We start from the raw sequence: 19,747 nt of genomic DNA, 5'->3' as shown, positions 1-19,747 counted from the left end.
GCATTGGGTTATAGTCTATAGTCTCTGGCATCCGGTCTATACTATATAGTCATAGTCTCTGGCATCCTTCAGTCTGACATCCTTCCCTTATGTCTGATCAGAGCATCTGGTCAACACCCGAGCTCATTCTGAATCCTTAGTCGAGCCCAAATATATGGATTATGGCTCCAGTCGAGCCCTAGTCATTCTGCCCTACAATTCTATGGGCCCTACAATTCGGCTGGGGGTTGGACCCTTTGTTTATAGTTTATAGAGAGGGGGGGGATGCTCTAGTTCTTTAAAAAATAGAAGGGTGTTCATGGGGACTTGGATTATATACGTAACAGACTTCCTCAACTCAACTATCTCCTTCGATGCCATAGAATAGTAGGGGCAATTTAACCCCCCACAATTAATCTACCGACTATAGGGGTGGGTGGGAGGATATAATTGGGTTGGGGATCTTAGTTGCCCACACACATCAGCCTGCTAGACTTTCTATAGTGGGGGGGGGGGGGGAGGGGGGGAATTGCCCCTACTATTCTATGGCAGGAGGGTAAACTAAACAAGATAGTGATTTAGTACTCCTTGTCTCCCACCCACCCTAGATTCGTTATGTCAGATCGGCTTGATCCGTACTCACTACTATAGTAGTTGTGATAAACCACTGTAGAGTAGGTATGTTACATATATAATGTTGGTAGTACGGTGAACCATAATCCCCGGTGTACGACGTTTACTGGCAGAGTCTATCTAAAATAGCAACAACAGGATCTACTTTCTAAGCAGTGACGCAATCAGAAAGGAGCTGCTTTCCTGAACTATAGGATAGGAACGGGTTTGGGAGGGTAGTTTCCACATTCTATTGGTACAGATAAAGACGGAGGAGTAGCACCAGATTCTATACGTAACATGCCCACCCCCAACTATCTAGAGTATAGAAATGCCTATTATTATTATTCGGCTAATCGGTAACATGCCCCCTACTCCCTATCGATAGTTGGCATTGGCGTTTAGTAACGTCTAGTTTAGTGCCGGGCCGCAAGAGCATGATATTGCCTTTTCTTTCTTGATACCTACGGAGGTACCTCTTAAAGAGATAGTCAATCTCTTGGCTGCTGGGAGTGCCCATAAAATTTTAGGTTTGGGCACCCGGGGTGCCCATCCCATATTTCTGCTTCATGTGGAGAGAGATGCCTACTATCTATAGTTCTCATATTCCCTAACTGCTTTAAGCAACAATGTCGTACACACCGTTTGAGCAACCACGCCAGCCATCCATTTTCGCAAAGACAATACACAGCTATGCATGCGATTACCTTATGGTTATAGTCGGAGACAACTTCTCCGAATCGTTCTTCCTCCGTTCGTCGTTTCATAGAACCCCTACCCTAGAATTTTATGGGCTATAGGCGTGAGTTTGGATTCAAGTTTCTTTAGCCCGCGGGGGGGGGGGGGGGTTTATACTTGGCTGTTCCCATCTAGCGAAACGCAGAATCCTAAGAGAGATAGAGGACGATCGCCCCGTTGTGCCGGAAAGATCCAAACTCAATTCCTCCTGAATTAGCTTCCAGACCAGAGAGACAATCGGTTCAGGGTCCAATGCACGGGAGGATTCTTTGAGACCAATGAGCCTACTCTTCTAATGGGCATCGACGTACCGTGCGTATTGAAGAAAGGGATAAGTGGTATTTCCCCATTTTGAGATGGCTCAATTCCCTATCTCTATATCGGGCATGCATAAATGTATTCATAAGGACGGGGGAGAGTGAACTGCCCTCCCTATCCCCTTTTCTCGATTCCCACCAGAATTTGTTTGTGCCCTCTCTATCTCAACTACCGACATTTCGGTAGTTAGAAAATTGTGAAGAAGCCCGCTTTGTCGGATATATGTTTCTAAAGTAATGTTAATAATTTCTCGTGCGAGATCGAATCAAAGCAACTGACGATGTCAGCCTTCACAAGTTGGTTCACCAATCCCCAACTTTATACATCGGCGACCTTCCCTTCAAATAGTAGGGTAGGAAAGAGGGGGGTCCAGGTACAAACAATATATAGAAGGGGTCGAACCGCGGATGAAGCCGTGTGAACACTGGATAAATTTGTCACGCCGAGGATGATCTAATAGTGAAGCAATGCCGTCCATGACTATGACATCGTGAGAGTATGGTATCGTTATAGCATGCCTTTAGTTTCTTATGGTTCCGAGTTTTCCCGCTTTAGTAATGAGGAGGCCATCGCATGAAATTGCCCTAGCCATTTTATGGGTCCTACCATTCTATAGGCTCCCTACCATTCTATAGGGGGCTGCAGTCGAGCCACCATAATAGCGAAATCCACTTCGGCCTTAGAATAGTAGGGGCCTCATATTGACTAGCTCTATCTCTGCGTAGATTTCGTATTCGATGCTACTATAGTGGTAGAGAAGTGGCAATAGAATAAAATAAAGTAGTTGAACTTCAATCAAGTGCCTTACCCGGCTGAAATCATGAAGAATAAGTTGGAACCGATCGTTGCCCACTACTCTCTATAGGCATATTTTTGGTTTGGAAAAGGCAGCCTATAGAATGGAATGGTAGGGCTCCCCGGGGCCATGGGAACCCTCTGCACGCACCGGAATGGAAATAAGGGCGGGCAAGGAGCACCCTTCCCCAGCACCCTTCCCCTGCAGTTCATCAGGCACAATAGGGCAAGGGTAGGGGGTTACATCTTATATACGTAACATGGCCACTTTATGCAGACGGGGCCATCGATCGCAAGTGTCATGCAGCAGTCACAGTTCCAACAACTCGATCGGGGCGGAAGATGCCTAAAATTCTATGGGCCAGTGGATGGGAGCGAGGCTAGTATTGTCTGTCTTCAGAGTTTGCCTTAGAATAGTTGGGGTCTACTCATCCGGGGGATGGCCCCTGGTAACGGGAGCAAGGAACACCAGCCTCTCCATCCCACACCTTTCTCGATGAGCCCCTAGAATTCTATGGCCCCTACCCCCCCCCCCCCTACTATTTTATGGGTATGGGAAGGCTATGGGCATTTTTTGAAACCTCGTTATTTAAATACACCGAACCTCATTCTCAGTCAGTTGGAACCTTGGAACCTACCTCGTTTTTGATTAGTTAAGCCCCATAGAATAGTAGGGCCTTCCAGAGATTAGAGCAGTTCGTTGCCCCATATAGAGAATTCCTCGGGGCCCATAAAATGATAGGGGAAGCTCAACAAATGCTATAGCCCCGGTCTATCTAGTATAATCGAGTTCTGCCCTACTATTATTAAGGGTTCACTTCTATCCGGTAACCAGAGGCAATACATCCAATGAGAAAGTTAGGCCAGCCAATAACTAGTTGCCATAGAATTTTTAGGGGCGATGACTGCCTTGCCTTATAAATAGTAGGGGAGCCGTTATGATCCAAATCCCCATCCCACCTTGCTGGCCCATTAGAATAGTAGGGCCTGCCTCCCTCCCCCTACTATTCTAAATGGGCTAGCCCTATTATTCTATGGCATGGCGAATACTATTCTAAATGGGCTTGCCCTACTATTCTATGGCACCCTATTATTCTATGGCGAACCTATAGTTAGTTAGGCCGCCCCTTAGAATAGTAGGGGGAGCAGCAGATAGATCGAGGAGAGCCCATAGAATTGTAGGGCTCCTGCAATATAGAATCAATAGGGCCCGCCCTTGTATTCTTTCTTGAGTTAGCCCTCAGTCCGTAGTTAGGTCCAGGTTGAAGTCCAGCTTCCTTTCTTCGGTGCTCGATCCATCCCTGGCCTTATCCCGGCCAGTTCTCGATCCTTCCTTCCATCCAACCCACAAGGTTAGCCTAATCAACTAATTTAGGCGGATCGATCAGTTGCCCCGGTTGCTAATATAGTTATATGAACGCCCTCTTTTATATTATTCCCTTGCAGGGTTGGAATTAGAGTATAGTGGTGCAGGGGGTGCCCCTAGTGGCTAGTGGGGGGTTTATTTAGGCAGGCAGATTCTATACGTAACATGCCCAACTATAGATAGTAGGGGCGCACTGCCTTTAGAATAGTAGCTCGCTCCAATCATATTATGTATAAGATACAATCTTCATTCAAAAAAGGGGGAGGCGGATGCAGAGGCCGCAGCAAATAAAGTTGGAAAGTCTGCTGGATCATATTACTCTTCCCCCTGCACCACCTCGCTGCTCAACTTCGAGTGATTTTTCTTCTGCTCGCTCCAGGTAGCTCCCCGCGGAAAGGAAGATGTGGAAACCGGGGTGGTGCAGTTGCAGGAGATGGGGCCTTGGTTCAAAAGCATAGATGTTCTTCGCGAAGCTCAGGGGAAACAGGGTTCACCGCTATCTTGACTCAAGGTTGGGAGTAGACTCGTCCCTACCGCCAAGGGCCGGGCCCCATTACATTATAGTATAGAGTAGGGCCCCTTATTTCTCAATCAGCTGGTCTAGGTGCCTGTTGATTCCTTGGTCCACCAATTCCCGAGAAACATTCATTGTACCATCCTATTCTCTCATACCATACATATCTGTTCGGGGAGAATAGGAAGGATCGACATGTTGTGAACATAATCAGGCCCCTACATGCATACCCCTACCCCTACTATTTATAAGGGAAGGGAGGATCCCATTATTCCCCGCGATTTTGAGATGGATGAGAGAGTTGGTCAGTATTTCTAGAGATCGAATGAAGGTCCTCACCCACCCCTCATCTCGTTCTCCATTAGGAAGAAAAGAGCACCGAGGAGAGGAAAGAGCAAGGACCTTAAAAAGTCTAAATAGTGGCCTGATCGGGCGTGGTAGGGCTCAATAGCAGAGTGAGTCTTGGTGGTCAATCTTTCTATGAAAAAATGTATTCTCTTCTCCAAGCTGGAATCTGGTGCCACGAAATGATTGATACCCCATATCCATATGCGGTTCTCCATATGAAAGGAGTATTGCATGACCAAGTAATTAGAGGAGGGACGCATAGTAGGGATGGTCTGTAGAAGTATTCTACTTGTCGCCCCACTAACCAAGTTTGCATGTCCACTATGTCATCTACTATGACTATGAATGCGCGGGAGGAGGAAGTTTAAGCACTTGGCCCTATAGATAGTAGGGCGTTGTTCGGAGGGCCTCAAAATTCTATGGGCATTGGCCCTACTATCTATAGGGCTCGAAACACTCATTGGCTTGTGGGCCAGCCAACCGCTGACCCGGAGGTAGCATTTGTGGGAACCTCCCAAAAAGTATTGGCTCGATGGTGATCGGCGTCTCCAGATCACTTTGCTCTGGTCATCGAGCCCGGTTAGGGCCTTTAGGGCATTTATGCCCCTCTCCCACCCTATCCATAGTAGCGGGGCCCCTATCCACCCCCCCACTATAGAAAGGGGGGGGCTCTCGACCGCCTCTAGGGTGGGGGCAGCCTTTAGGGCCCCTATCCACCCCCCAAGGGGGGGTACTTGGCCGAGTAACGGCCGAGGGTTTCCCTCTCTCTAGCAGTCGAGAGCACCCTTACCCTCGTCTGCTCTCCTCCACCATAGAATAGTGGGGCCCACCCCAATTTATACCCGGGTGGGGGGGAATTATAGGGGTGGGTGGGTGGGTGGATATAGTTCGTGGGGGCCCTCGACCTAAAGGTTGAGCGCGTTGAGTCCTTGCAATCAAGCCGCCCGATCGACCAACCTTTCCCCATGGCCCACCACCGCTGCTTTCTGGGTCTCAATCTGTCGCGTCGTCTCCGTCGTATTTTTTCCCGATGGGGAGGAAAGAGATGAATGAATGTCCTTTTGGGAGAATGATGAAGAATGCACCTACTGAGACGAAAGCCAAAGGTTTTTCTCCTCCTCCTCCTCCTCGTAGGTAGACGTATCAAACTGAAGTACACTATAAGATTTACATCTCGATACACCAGTTCCCCATGGTTACAATCATAATCACTAAACTGACTTGAATCCAAACCACGATTCAGCTGAAGTCTCACGGAAATCGGATTGACTCTTCGGCCCATCTTCTAGCTAGGTCTAGCAGTGCCCTTTCCCTCCCTTCCCTCTCCCCTCAGTTCTTGAAAGTTTTCTTCATTTTCGTGCAAAGGAAAACTCTCCAGATTTATGGCCAATCTTTCCTTCAGTGATCTTGCAACGAACAGGAGTTTTTCAGTTATAAATTTGTACGGAGCGATCAACCAATTCTAGCGGAATGGGAGGTCTACGTGACCAAATCTTCCTGCAACTCTCTCTATTGCTCCTCATCTTCAACAAGAAAGCATCGACAAAACTGCCATTCCGTATAGATCGTCGTGGCAAAAACTCATTCCAATTCCCCACTACTGTTCGAAAGAAATCTGCTCCCCCCTCCCACCCTCTTTCGGACTAGACTCTAGTTGCGAAAGGGCCCTACCCCCTACTATTGAAAGGGCGCAACTCTACATGCATAATGATTGACTCAGCATGCAAAGGTAGGGTTAAGAGGGGCCCCGACCCCCCTACTATTGTGCCGGGGCAACTTAGTGCCGCCCATAAAAAAGTAGGGGGGTCGCCCCATAGCCCATAAAATAGTAGGGGAGGGCACCAACCATATGAGCGACTCAACTAAATTATAGTTCCTGCCTATCAATAGTAGGGCGTGCCGGTAGGGTTAGGGATCTAGTCGCATGAAGCAAAAGGTGAGTCAGTTGGTTCTGTGGTAGATTATGCAGTTGGTTCATCAATTTACCCAGTACCATAGCCAGCAGCGGATTCGGGCACAGAGACAGATCGAGAGGCAGACCCATGTGTTCTAGATCGAGACCCAGATCTTTCCCTTACATATCCATACCCAGATCCAGATACAGATCAAAACCACCTGCATCAGTAGCAGAGAAAGTGCCAGCATCTAAGCTAGTCTTAGTTCCAGTTCCAGATCCATCGGCCTACTATTGATAGGGCCCCTACCCTACCCCCTACTATTGAAAGGGAAGGGGAAGGTGCAGTAGTAGCTAGAGAGGCAGTACCAGTTTAAGCATCCCTACCATTTGAAGGGGAAGCATATCCAAATAAGTTGATCTATCAGTTTAAGCACGCACCACCAGTAGAAACGAAAGTAACATACCCAGTAGTAGTTCCAAACACATACCTTCGGCCAGATCCATACCTTCATGATCGAAAGTCTGACCGGGGGGCGAACGAAAAGGTCTCTAATGAAAACTCATGCCAGAACACCCCGGCACTAGTTATAGTAGGGCGGCGCCCCCTAGATGAATATTGGGCAAAGCTCAGGGTAGGGCACCTTTGAGGGTAGGAGACTAGAGCAGAAGGGGCAGAAGCAAAGGTAGCATAGGTACCTAGAGCAGCAGATCCTATAGCCCTACTATCTAAAAGGGACTGACCTTCCCTACTATTAATAGGGTGCCGGGTGTTCATAGGGAATTCTAGTTGGTGGGGGATTCCCTACTATTCTATGGGCAGTCGGTCGAAGCCCAGGGGATAACTAGGAGGAGGGGCGGCCTTGGTTGGGGTAGAGAGCCGTAAGTGCGGTGGGGGTGATGGAGGACGTGCTCGTATGGTCCATAGAGGGCACCTCTGCCTGCATCGTTGATTGTTGGGAACTGGAACTCCCCCGTATTCGAAATATGCTTTCTCGGGGGCATCACGATCTACAGCTCAAATGGTCTCTCACGAAGTATCTATTGGTTTGATCATTATTACCGTACTAATACATGTAGGTTCTCGTAATTCGAGTGAGATCATCACGGCGCAAAGGCAGATATGGTTTGGTATTCCCTTGTTCCCCATATTGGTTATGTCCTCCATCCCTCGTCCAGCAGAAACTAATCGAGCTCCTCTTGATCTCCCAGAAGTGGAAGCTGAATCAGTTGCAGGCTATAATGCAGAATATGCACGGGATGCGATCCTCGGGAGTTCACTGTTGGTAGAAGCCGATGTCCCTGCAGGGCGGGGACTAATTCGGACTGAAACAAGGCCAACTGCTTCTCGATTGGAGGTCGAGCCTGGTGACACTATTCAATTAATTCGCCCATAATCAGTTTAGTTGGGAATCACGAATCCTTGTTAGAAGAGTAGGGCACCGACACTATAGCTAGCCTTAGAATAGTAGGGGTCGGCCCGTAGGGGCCCAGCAGGTGGCAATTATCTCCTCCCACCCGCCTTGGCCCTTAGGGGGCTGGGGTCACCCTGCTGCCATAAATAATGGCAGTGTGCATGCATAGGGCCCCTACTATTCTAAGGTAGTTGTTCCGATAGAATAGTAGGGGCCCACCCTGCTTCTAATTATTCTGTAGGGTGGCCCTCTATTCTATTGTTAAAACACTTTACTGCTATATACCGGTTAATGCTATGCCCCCCAAGCCCCCCAAAGAATAGTAATATACCTCAATTATATAGAGGGGGGGCGGTGTTCTCCCAGCAGGGGGCCCACACATGCCCCAGCCGGGGAATCCTTCATGCCCTACCCTACCCTACCCTATAATTCTAAGGCTAAGGCTAAGGCTAAGGCTAAGGCCCCGGCTTAACCTTAGAATAGTAGGGGGCAGTTCATAGGGAATAGTTGTTGGTGGGTGGGTGGGGGGAGCCCTTACCCTTACCCTTACCCGTCACAATAATCTGTTTGGGGGCCCTGCCCTTAAAATAGTAGGGTAGGGTAGGGTAGGGTAGGGTAGGGTAGGGAACCCCCCACAATTAATCTATCGACTCCCTTAGCCCGGGGCCGGGCGAGAATAATAGAATAGTAGGGCCGCCCACACACGGGGTGGGAGGGAAACTATAGTTCCAACCTGCACACGGGGCTTCCTTGCAGGGCCCCTACTATTCTCAGGTAGTTGCCTGCCACAGTGCTTCGGCAGAGTCTCTTGGCGAGCCTCTCCTGCTGCGGATTCCATCCTCGTAACCGCCCCTAGACTATTGTTGTGGTCGAGTCTCTTGGCGAGCCCGAACAATAGAATAGAGGGCCACATGAACACCCTCGAGTTCGAGAAATCTCGGGCGGGCCCTGCTGCATCATCACGAAGTGAAATGAGTGGGGGGAATTGTGGTTGGGAATTATACCCTCCCGCCTGTAGGGCCAGAGGGCATTCGTTCCTTATTTTTTACCGAGATCCCGGCACCACCCACCACTACCCTACAACAAAATTTTAGGGGGGTGGTACGTCTGCATGAACCTGTAGAGGCCCCTACTATTCGCCAGGGCCTAAAAGTCCCCTCCCCTAATAATTGTTCCAGAAGACCCTTTTGTCCTCATGCCATAGAATAGTAGGGGCCAGCCTGCATGTGCATTCACATGGGGGATAGTAGGGAAACTTGTAGGGAATATCCATCTCCCCCCCAAACGGGGGTGGAGGGGAGGCAAGAGGGGATAGTTGGCGTTTAGTTTAGTCTAGTTTAGAGTAGGGCGCCAGTCCCTTATAAATTATAGGTCGTTCCTTAGTCAAGGTATACAATGACAAAGGTGATTCCAGTTGGCCCTTGGACAAGCACTTCGGACGTAGAACCGAGTCGCGCTGCGAGAAAGGTCTCTTTCTCATTAGTTAGGTGGGGCGAGATGGAACATCTGCATGTTCGATACAGCTGCCTGTACGACGGAATATGTGTCGTAGGGGGGAATCCTGACAATACATCGTCAATTGGCGACGTAAACCTAGGTGGGAATATTCGATCCCAGGGAACCATCGCAGGGACGGTCAGAGGGGGGAACGTCGATGACTGTCCAGCGGAGCCTAGAGGAGGGTTACTTGGAGCCTAGAAGGAGCGCGCAGGCTCACCTCTTTCATAGAGATGGATGGATAGGGTAGCTGGTCAATCCCATAGATCCGATCGACGAGAATCGGACCACCCTTCCCATATTGACTGGTGGACACGGACGGACCAGTGAACGAGCAATACATCGGCGTGAATGGAGAACAACATGCCCCTACTATTCTAAGTGGGTGTTTAGGGGGATAGGCCCCCCTACTCTTATAAAGGGCCCCAGGGGACCTACATATGAACAGGGGCTCGCCCTTTATAAGAGTAGGGGAATAGGCCTGCAGGGGCGTGCCTATAGATAGTAGGGTAGGGGTGTTATGTCTAGAATTGAGCCCTTAGGATCCCACAATTCGAGATACTGACTACCAGCCGGGGCTGCCATGGCATCAGCTTGCTAGCCTTAGAAGCCGTAGGGGGGGTTGGGTTGGGGATCAGCCGTTGCCCGGAGTTCCATAGTCAAGTTTTGCCCCTACTATTCTATGGCTATAGTAGCTTAGCGTGATGGATGATGGCCCCTACTACAGACGTGCCCCCAAACATAGGGCCTATTATTGATAGGGGGGAACCTATGGAGGCTTGGCTAGGGGCCCTTTTATTGTACCAAGGAAGGCAGTGAGGGAAGGCCTTGTTAGCTCTGCACCATGTTGAATACCCTCCATCCATTATAGTGTAATTTCCTATGGTGGCTTCTTACCCTTCGGCTTATTACCTTTTCCCTTCGGCTCCTTACCTTTACCCTTACCCTTTGGCTTATTACCTTTTCCCTTCGGCTCCTTACCTTTACCCTTACCCTTCGGCGTAGGCTGCTTGTACAGAGTGGGTTGCTCTGACCCCGTCGGGGGTTTAGTAAGAGGGTGCTTCACTGCTGTAGGATGCTTGTGTAGAGTAGGTAGCTTAGCAGACCGCGATTGAATCTTTTCACGCAGTTTAGAAACTTCTGACTCCAGACAAGCATATGCTTGATCTTTCTTTTCAAGCATCTGAGTGTATTCTTTATCTTTCTTTTCTAGCTGCTTCCTAAGGATCATCAATTCGAATTTTAGAGTATGACTTTCTTGGCCACCGAAGTCAGTGACTTCTTTGGGTAGTGTATCTACCCATACATTGTTACTATTGTACACAGGGTCTCTTTTGCTGCCTAGTTTGATACCTAGGGTGACTTGGTAGGCCTTTTTGGCAATGTTAAGGGTGTGCCAATCGATTCTGAAGTAGGATTCTGAACCAGTCAACATTTACCATGTCTTTTGCGGGCCCTTTATGCTTGATAATATCTCCAGCCTCTTCGGTTACTATGGTATAGGTTTTGGGTGCTAAAAAGATACCTCTCTTGACAAAGTGCTCCAGCTTTAGCTTACCCAATTCGGTGGGAGAGATTTCATCTTCTGGGAGAGGATTGCCTAGAATGGCTGAATCGGTATCTGTATAGTAACAGTCGGGTCTTGAGATGTATTTGTACATATGAATACGGGAGTGAGCTGTAATGGCTGCTGCCAATTGAACAGCCAAGATCTTTGGAGGATTCCAGTCTTTGTCCTCAGCATTTATCAGATTGCCAACGTAACTTACAATATAGTACTATTCACTCAGCTTGTCCCCAAAGATCAAATTGTCCCTTTGTGTCAAATAGTCATATCTATTCCTATTGCATACCTCTATAATGGTACTTTTTGGGTTGATACCGAATCTACCGTAGAGCGAGTTCATGAGGATCTTATAGCCATAAGCCATAGCTTCATCATCGGATAGCTTAGCATCTTACCTACTCGCGTAGAGGGATGTGACAAAGCCCTCGAAGGGACTAGGCTTCTTCTCAAACAAGTAGCCCCTCATTGGGAAGATCTTGTAACCCAAGTTGCATGCATATATTAATTCTTCGCTGAAATACACACCTACGAATTTACTAGTTGGGAACAGTAAAGTGTCATTATGATCCCTATACGGTAAGAAAGGTCTAGTCATGGTACTAGGACACACTACATAGGCCTCAATAAATCCATACAAATTGGACAATTCTTGTCCTTCCAAATTAGCATGCCATACAGGTACACCCCCTGGCATAGAGCAAGATTTCATGATGTATGGGTATAACGAGTTGACATCGTAGTAATACAAGTTTTCACCATATGGCTTATACGTATCAGCATGGCCTCCATAATACCCACGTCGAATGAATGTATCTTCATTCCTGCTTGGGATATGGATAGGCCAACTAATTTCATCGTAATAGTTAGAACGATAAATGGTCATAGCTAGCGATGACAACGTCAAGCAATTCTCGATATCAACCTTGTACTTGGTCCAATAAATCTCTTATGCCTTAAGCATAACACCACCTAACAAACGAATATCATGTATCATATATTCCAGCAGTTGCTCTCTAAGATCCATCAGATTCGACACCCGCACTTCGTCATGCGGGATGGAGGCTTTAGAACCTAATTGCGGACATAGAGTTTTAGCCAATTTAGCCAGACTACTAGGGAGCAGAGTTAAGGAATCTCTTAGACGGAACACCTGTTTCTTACCCCGGTACATAGCTAACTCATAAAGCTTGTGGTTCCTCATAAGAGGTCTGAAGGTGTATCCCTTATCTGCACGATAAGCATAATACTTCATTAATAGAATACCATCGAATCGTGAAAAATTATGGAAATAGACCGTTCGAATATTAGCTCGATCAGCATGTACGGCTAAATGCTCTAGAAAGTCAAACAACATTCGGTCACTTCTGTCTTCAAATTCAAGTATATGAAAGAGGTCATCTTCATTGAAATATGTTTCAAAGGATGAGTCCGAGTAGACCCCTATATCATCACCAGGCCTAAGCGCTATGAACCTCGCTGCGTAGGGCACATGGACATTATTGACTAGAACAGTCTCCATATCCGCTACAATGAAAGGCCTCCTATCCTTAGTAGTGGGTTTGAGTGCCGGTATATGATTGGGATAATGGAACCTCTTACCCATAGCCTGAACTTCCTATGGTTCACCACTACCATCTATGTTGGCATTCTCTATGTCAGAATTCATTAATTGCAGAATTATGGCATTCATTTCATCGGCGCTAAGAGGTACCTTTTTGGTGTCCTGCATACCTTTCAAATACCCTCGAATGAATACACCTAATAGCAGTGCCTTATCGTAATCTTTTGCTTTTTTAATTAAGAGTTTAAAGATCTGAGCGCAGACATCAACAAGGTTACCGTTTAAAGAAACAGCTTTACCTACTGTATAGGTAACTTCTCCAGACGGGATCTTCATGACATAACCTATGGTAAACTGACCAGACTCAAACTCAGTAGAGTATACATGCTTCATTAACAGCTACAGGACTACCAATAGTATCATTTCTACATCCGCGCATTGGATATATGGTGGTTTAAAGTCAGCTCTAGCCATTCTCAACCCTACAAATGGATCCAAGCATTTTTCACTTTGCTTCAACCGGTTCAAATGGTTCAAATAAGCTTCGAACACGGGCATCGAATATTTTTGTTGTTCCATCTTTTTCATCATCATTATTAATAATGCACGCTATAGTTATGCCCGAGAGACTCCCAGCTCTTAAGCTATTCATTAAATTCATTCTACTTCTCATCAGCATGATGCATCCCACCATCCGCATCATCGCACACTGTATTAACATATCTCTCGTAACAACTCTCTATATCTTCTATCCTAGAACACCATTTTAACATACCTTTTATACTCAAATCCTTAGGCTGCAAAGAGCTTAAATCTATTATAAGAGAGTCACCAGAAATGGGACTATCTAGAATAGGATTGTCAGACAACCGAGAAGGCTTCAGATTCGAATAAATAAATTCATTTACTATTTGAAGTGGATGACCCATGTCCATAAACACTTTTGTATATATTTATGGAACCCTTGCTGTGAAAACAGGGGTTGTTATAAAATTATCATGTACTGTGTATACCGGCACTTTCATTAAATTCAATTGCTCTACCACCTTCATGGCTATATAGGCATCCTTCTGATGGATGAAGTTGACGCAAGTAGATACTTGAGTCTTGCACTTATCCCTCACCGAGGTAGGCACTCGAATAGTGACCTGATGTCTCTTCTTACACACCCTATCATACACCCATATATATGCTTTCTCGCTCTGCATATAATCCTAGACAGTGGTGAAAAACAGAATGCTATAAATCACAGGTTGATCCAAGGCCGAACAAAGCCACCCGATTAGGTTAAAAAGCTTCATTAAATTCACGATGTCTGGATATTTATTGATCCAGAATTCATAACAAAGTTTGGCGATGTGATAGTGATCCTTACGCCCTAGCAATTGGCCGTAAGCCTCACGAATATCCTCAGCCATGGTTATAATGGTCTTACCATAAATCAAAGGCATAAAGAGTAGTTTGACTATTTTCCTCGTTAATCAAGACTCTATGATAGAGTACATATTACTATCCAACCTTGAATGCAAGAACTCCTTAAGCTCATCTTTCAAACACAGATACAAGTCTTGGATTTTCTTTTCAGGAGACGAAAGAAGATTAGTTCGCATACCCATTTCAGCGTTAAGAAATAGATAACTCATGATCTGATAGGCACTCGTGGATGCATCTTGATTCACTGGAATACTACTCATACCACTAATATCATCAGCTCTTTCGTTGGATTTAACCTTGGCCATGAATTGAAACGGATCACTAGCTTTAAGTGCTAAGTGAATTAAACTGTTGTCCGATTCAATCAGTTGTTGATGGTGTTCTCTATACCAGCTATAAGCATCCTCGAACGAGGAGAAATTCTGATATTTAAAGGCAGCTGCATTAGCTAATTGATTTTTGAGAAACATCTCATCACAATGGAGCGGTTCGGGTGCTCGAGCGTCAGAGGCAAATATGATCAAACTCCGGGCCAAATCCCGCTCGTGAAAATGCAGCACACCAGCTCAGTAGATTCTACCACGGAAGTCCATGAAGGTAGGCAAATAGAATTTATAGCCTGCATATGCATTCGCCAGAGTTAATACGAAATCCTCATATCTAGCTTGCTGCACCCGCCTATATAATTCCCCCAACAGATGGTTACAGCTACACTCCTTCTTCACGGCATCGTCACTGAAGTAGCAGAACCTCAATAGGCTAGATGCCTCTTGTAGATTCACCCGTGCTAGACTTCTATTCATCAGAATACCTGCATCTTCTAAGGTGTTCCGATTAATCATAATGAACGACAACACCTTATCGTTTATCTCGAAGGCTTGAGACTGAATTGTATTCATAACTTCGAGCATAGGCCTCGGAGAATTCAACTTGATGAAAAAGTTGCTATAGTTACGAGAAGTTAATAAGCGAAATCTATTAGAGATGTCTCCCGTTAGTCCGCTTAAGTACCCCCCTTCTATATCAGCTAATGTGGAAGGTTCATTTTCACCCTTAATATTCCAGGGTACAGGCTTGCAAACCATTGGAAGATTAAGCTTGATAGGAAGGATACTCAAGTCAAAATTGCAGAAGGCGTAACAATTTAGTATATAACCCCTCAACTTAGATACTGGCACATGTTGCATATAGCATGCTTCTGTTGTTTCAAGAGTGATCAATTGTCTTTCAACCAACAACTTAACCAAGCCGACCCCAATAGCATATTGACTCCTAGTCATCTTGCATCTTTTCTCAGGGGTTAAAGATGTATCCTCCGCTTTCTTCGTACCCATCTTCATACCCATTTTAATGGCATGGACTCGTACAGCTGAATCAATCTGATGGATCAAAGTGGAAAGCCTAACGACGGCTAATGACTGCGCACTACTGAAAACTAATCCCAGTACATGAATAATTATAGCTTCCAGTGTATATTTGCCAAAAACTTGTATACATGCTAAATCAGTGTCTAACAAGTACCTTTTTTGCTTGAGAAAGTTCTTAGCAGTAATCATATCTTTATGAATTAAGAGTTTGATCAAGCTCGGATAAGTTCTAAAGATGCTCTTCTCATCAAAGAAGAAAGTAAGATCTTCTATATCTCTCTGGAGAGAAAACAACTTATCCTGGCTACAACCTTCCATTGATTTGGAGCTAACCAACAATTTGATAACTTTGTTGTGATACAAGGTGACATTAGAAACCTTCTTATAACTAGACTCCTCTATTTTACTGTAAAAATAATTCCAAAATGAATCAATATCGTTACTCTCATAAGTTGAGAAGAATCTACCTACACCATACAACGACATGCTCCTACTACGATACAACAACATACTACTCCTACTACGATATAGCAACATACTACTAGTTACGACGTAGGCCTGCTGCGTTGAGCAGTTCTAGGCATATACCTTCGAGGTTACCACCAAAATCGTCAATTTTACGAAGTATTTCATGGGCAAATTGTGTGTGTTTATGGGGGTCCTACGGTGGAGTACTGGCTTTAGATTGGAAGCCTACAGACAAGGGTTGTGCAGAATGGTTTGACATAATCAAGAACCACTACACCAAGGAGTATACACTCTTGTTGGGGGCAGAACTAGATTTAACCCTGAAGAATGGGTCCTGGGAGGGGGTCCCCTCGACCCAGCCAACAGGTGGCTCATACTAGCAGGGCAGAACAGGGACTAAATACAAGGGTAGTGCAAAATGGATTTAACCCTGAAGAATGGGTCCTGGAAGGGGGTGATTTTAATGCAGAATTCACTGAACATAGGTCGAGTCCGGTTAATATAAACATGAAATATGATTTTAATTTTATGGGACCTACTATTCAGTCTATCGGCCATTGATGGTAATAAAATCAAGAGTTTGGGGTACCCGATGAGATTTTAATTTATCAAGATTATTAAAATATTAGTATGTTATATATACTTTATAGTCGGTGTCTTCATTAATATGGATACCTACTTATAATGGTTACCAGCTTATTATGGTTACCAGCTTATTATGGTTACCTGCTTATTATGAAAATATTATGGTTACCCACTTATTATGGAAATATTATGGTTACCAGCTTATTGTAAATTATGGTTACTAGCTTATTATGGTTACCAGCTTATTATGTAAAATAATGGTTACCAGCTTATTATGGATAATAATGGTTACCTGCTTATATGATAATGGAAGAGGTGGAAGGTAGTGGAAGAGGTAGAAGGTCGGGTAAGGTAGGCCAGAGGTGGAAGGTAGGGTTATGTTAGGCTACGTATTGGCAATTTAAGAAAAAAAACAACAAAAAAAATAGCGAAAAAAAAAATACCTTTACTAGAACGAGCCTAAAGAGTATGCCGACAGTGCCCTCAATTAGCAGCGTTGATACACTCCTAAAAGGGCAGAGATGGTTCTCTTGTTGTGGTATTGTCATTTTTTCCCTAAAGTATAGAAAAAAAAAAGGTGTCTTTTTTTTTTTATGATGCCGACAGTGCCCTCAATTTGCAGCGCCGATCGCAGCGCTGATAAGGCTTGAGGAAGCCGACAGTACCCTCTGAATAGTTGATATTCAGGTACCGTGACATGAAAAAAGCCTAAACCCAACCAAGGAAAGGGGTCTGTTAAAAAAAGTGATCTTTTTTTTGTTCATTTTTTCAAATGTGGGGTATTTTTTAGAGAAAAAGGTGGGCATTTTTTGACCGTGGGTTGTGGGTAGGGGATTATGGGGTAGGGTGTATTTTATGTGGCAATATATCCACTAGAAGAAGGAAGGAAAGTCAATTTATAGGGGGGAGGGTAGGTGTAGTGGGAGGGGGTTCGATCGAATCGAGACTTGCCAGACTCGACTACTAATGTAGAGGCGGGGAGGAGATCCAATCCACTTGATCATTTGGCCGGAGAGGCATGACCCCAAGGGACAGAGAACTCATTAGTAGGCAAGGGAAGGATAGTGCTGTAGGGATGACCATGAATGAAGAGCATGACCCGGCAGGCCCCCTTTTATATTATTGACTGAAGTAGCGAGCTTTATGAGGTGGGAGGCCCTGTTCCTCTTATCGGTCCATTCATTCTGTTGGTGGGTCACTGATGGGTGGGTCGTGGGAACAGAGGCGAACGAATGGATTGGGATTTGGGAGAAGGAGGAGACGATGAAGGCATGGTTCATCGAACGAACCCGTTACGAAGAAAGGTCAGGGACTATGAGCCCGACAGTGAACCATCAATCGAGTCATCGGTCCCCTACGACCAGCAAGATAGAGAAAGATTCTATATGTAACATGCCCACCCCCACCCTGCAGGGCATATAGTAGCCCTACCTCTATAGTTTCCCTAACCAGTCACTCCACCCAGGCAACGCCGCACAAACCTGCAGCCTTCCTTTCTACGCTAACCAGTGAATGATTTAAGGGTGCGTGCCCCAGGGCCAGGGCCTCTCCCTCTATTATTGTTGTCTAAATGTTGAACTCTGGACAGGGGCTGAATGTTAAGATCCGACTAAATAGCTAAGCTACTATATAGAGATAGGGGCCCCCTATGAATTGCCCTTTATACCTATCTGCTGTCAGCCATATCTGAACGTTAAGGGGGGCATGGCATGACTTACTGATGTCCCCCCGTCATATAGATCTAGCTGCCCCAGCTATCTCCTCTATATAGATCCAAGCATATAGATGTTTAAGCCCGCAATGGCGTAAATGCTATCGGTCGCCCTGGTGGCCATGAGTGTTCGTCCTTAGTCTACCAACAATGGATCAGGGCTATCAACTATATATAGAGCGAAGAATGAATTCTTGAGCCAACTTTTTGGTTGTTAGATATGGATATGGATAGGCGCCGGGTACAGGAGTTGGGTTTAGAACGTAGAGCGTGCATGCTGATGATCAAGGCATAGCACTTAATGGTCGAGGATTTCTCGATTCAAGGAACCCTGGCCCTACTATTTGCCAGGGGCTTTGCTCACCCTTGTTCCATAGTAGGGCCCTTACCCCCCGGCCCTAGGCCTGCAGGGATGCCCGGCAGGGTGGGGGCAACAACTCATAGGGGGGGTAAGGGGGGGAGCTTGCGGATCACCTAGAGTGACCCGGATCTGAAGCCCCATAGAATTGTAGGGGCGGTGTGACCCCTACCCCTACTATTTGCCAGGGTAAGGGAAACTAGAGACTGAATGAATGGCTGATCCAAACCGACACAGAATATGGTATATGGGATGAGCAATAAATTCGACGAACGCCCTTACCTCCACCCACCCCGCTCGCCTGGCTCGATAAAGCAACCCCCATTAGGGATCCAGATTTTCACGCAGGACTGGGGATGTCTATATCCCTGCGTTACCTGGAACACGGTAACACACCTATTCTGGCGTACCGAAGCCCGCCTCTTCCGTGGCATCTAATCGACGAACGCCTCAGGCGACCATCTAAAGCCATGCGTAAGCTTCGTGCATGACGGATGATAAGTGCTCGTGGCCCATAAAATAGTAGGGGACCCTGCAGAACCAACACGCTAGGTTCCGATCGGATCAGGAAAGGAATCGGATAGGCCAGGGACCATCCGCCCGGGCCGGGAAGGCCTGCTCTCTGCATGCACACGACCGATGCCTTACCCACGTCTGCTTGCTGGGGATTGACTCAATTTAGATAAACGTTAGCTTTGGAGAGAGGGCATTGATGGTGCAGAGTGTAGCTCACCGAAAGAACGAGGTAAGGGCATCAGTTGAGACTGCAGACGTTGATTGAAAACACAGGACCCAAACGCGAGCGAGAGAGAGAATCAACGAAGACCTTTGCATATTTACGATATTCACCCATAGGGCCAGCTACCTCCTCCCACCCCTAGGGGCGGGCCCCCCCACCTTGCAGGGATTAGATCTCTGCATTCCTACCCATATGCGCATTCTTGACAGAGGCTCAGTATGAACACCATACTAGACTAATTCTCAAGCTGGCAATCTGTCCTATATTCATAGATAGGATTGTATTCTTTGAAATCAGTATCAATGCCCTACTATTATATGTGGGGCCCCCTATAATTCTATGGGGTAGCTGGAAGGTCAATCAATGGAATAATACGTGGCCCTTGGCCTATCTTGGATAGATGGATGGGGAGCACTACATAGATGTATCACCCAATCGTCTATCCCCGAACTCGGACCAGTACTTTACCTTAACCTAGTCA

At 46.2% G+C, this 19,747-nt stretch overlaps 1 protein-coding gene across 1 annotated transcript; it reads right to left on the bottom strand.

The window, feature by feature from the left end:
* Positions 1-12,401: 12,401 nt before the first annotated feature.
* Positions 12,402-19,155, bottom strand: LOC149530251 (putative DNA-directed RNA polymerase). The gene is made up of 2 exons (XM_089808180.1): positions 18,905-19,155; positions 12,402-15,811 (listed from the first exon to the last, which is right to left on the bottom strand). The coding sequence occupies exons 1-2, from the start codon at positions 19,153-19,155 to the stop codon at positions 14,605-14,607; spliced, it is 1,458 nt and encodes a 485-aa protein (XP_089664306.1). The 3' UTR covers positions 12,402-14,604.
* Positions 19,156-19,747: the final 592 nt, after the last annotated feature.

Source organism: Cupressus sempervirens, chromosome 11 (assembly GCF_028749045.1).
Source record: "Cupressus sempervirens isolate cs-2001-9-10 chromosome 11, ASM2874904v1, whole genome shotgun sequence".
Lineage (NCBI taxonomy): Eukaryota > Viridiplantae > Streptophyta > Pinopsida > Cupressales > Cupressaceae > Cupressus > Cupressus sempervirens.
Note: the sequence above shows the minus strand (reverse complement) of the source record. Positions and strands in the feature narration are given on the sequence as shown.

Coding starts and splice junctions, on each gene's coding strand:
- LOC149530251 (XM_089808180.1), bottom strand. CDS start 19,155: ATGCAGAGAGCAGGCCTTCCCGGCCCGGGCGGATGGTCCCTGGCCTAT. Junction 15,812..18,904: donor GGTGTGTTACCGTGTTCCAG/GTAACGCAGGGA, acceptor TTATTTTTACAG/TAAAATAGAGGAGTCTAGTT.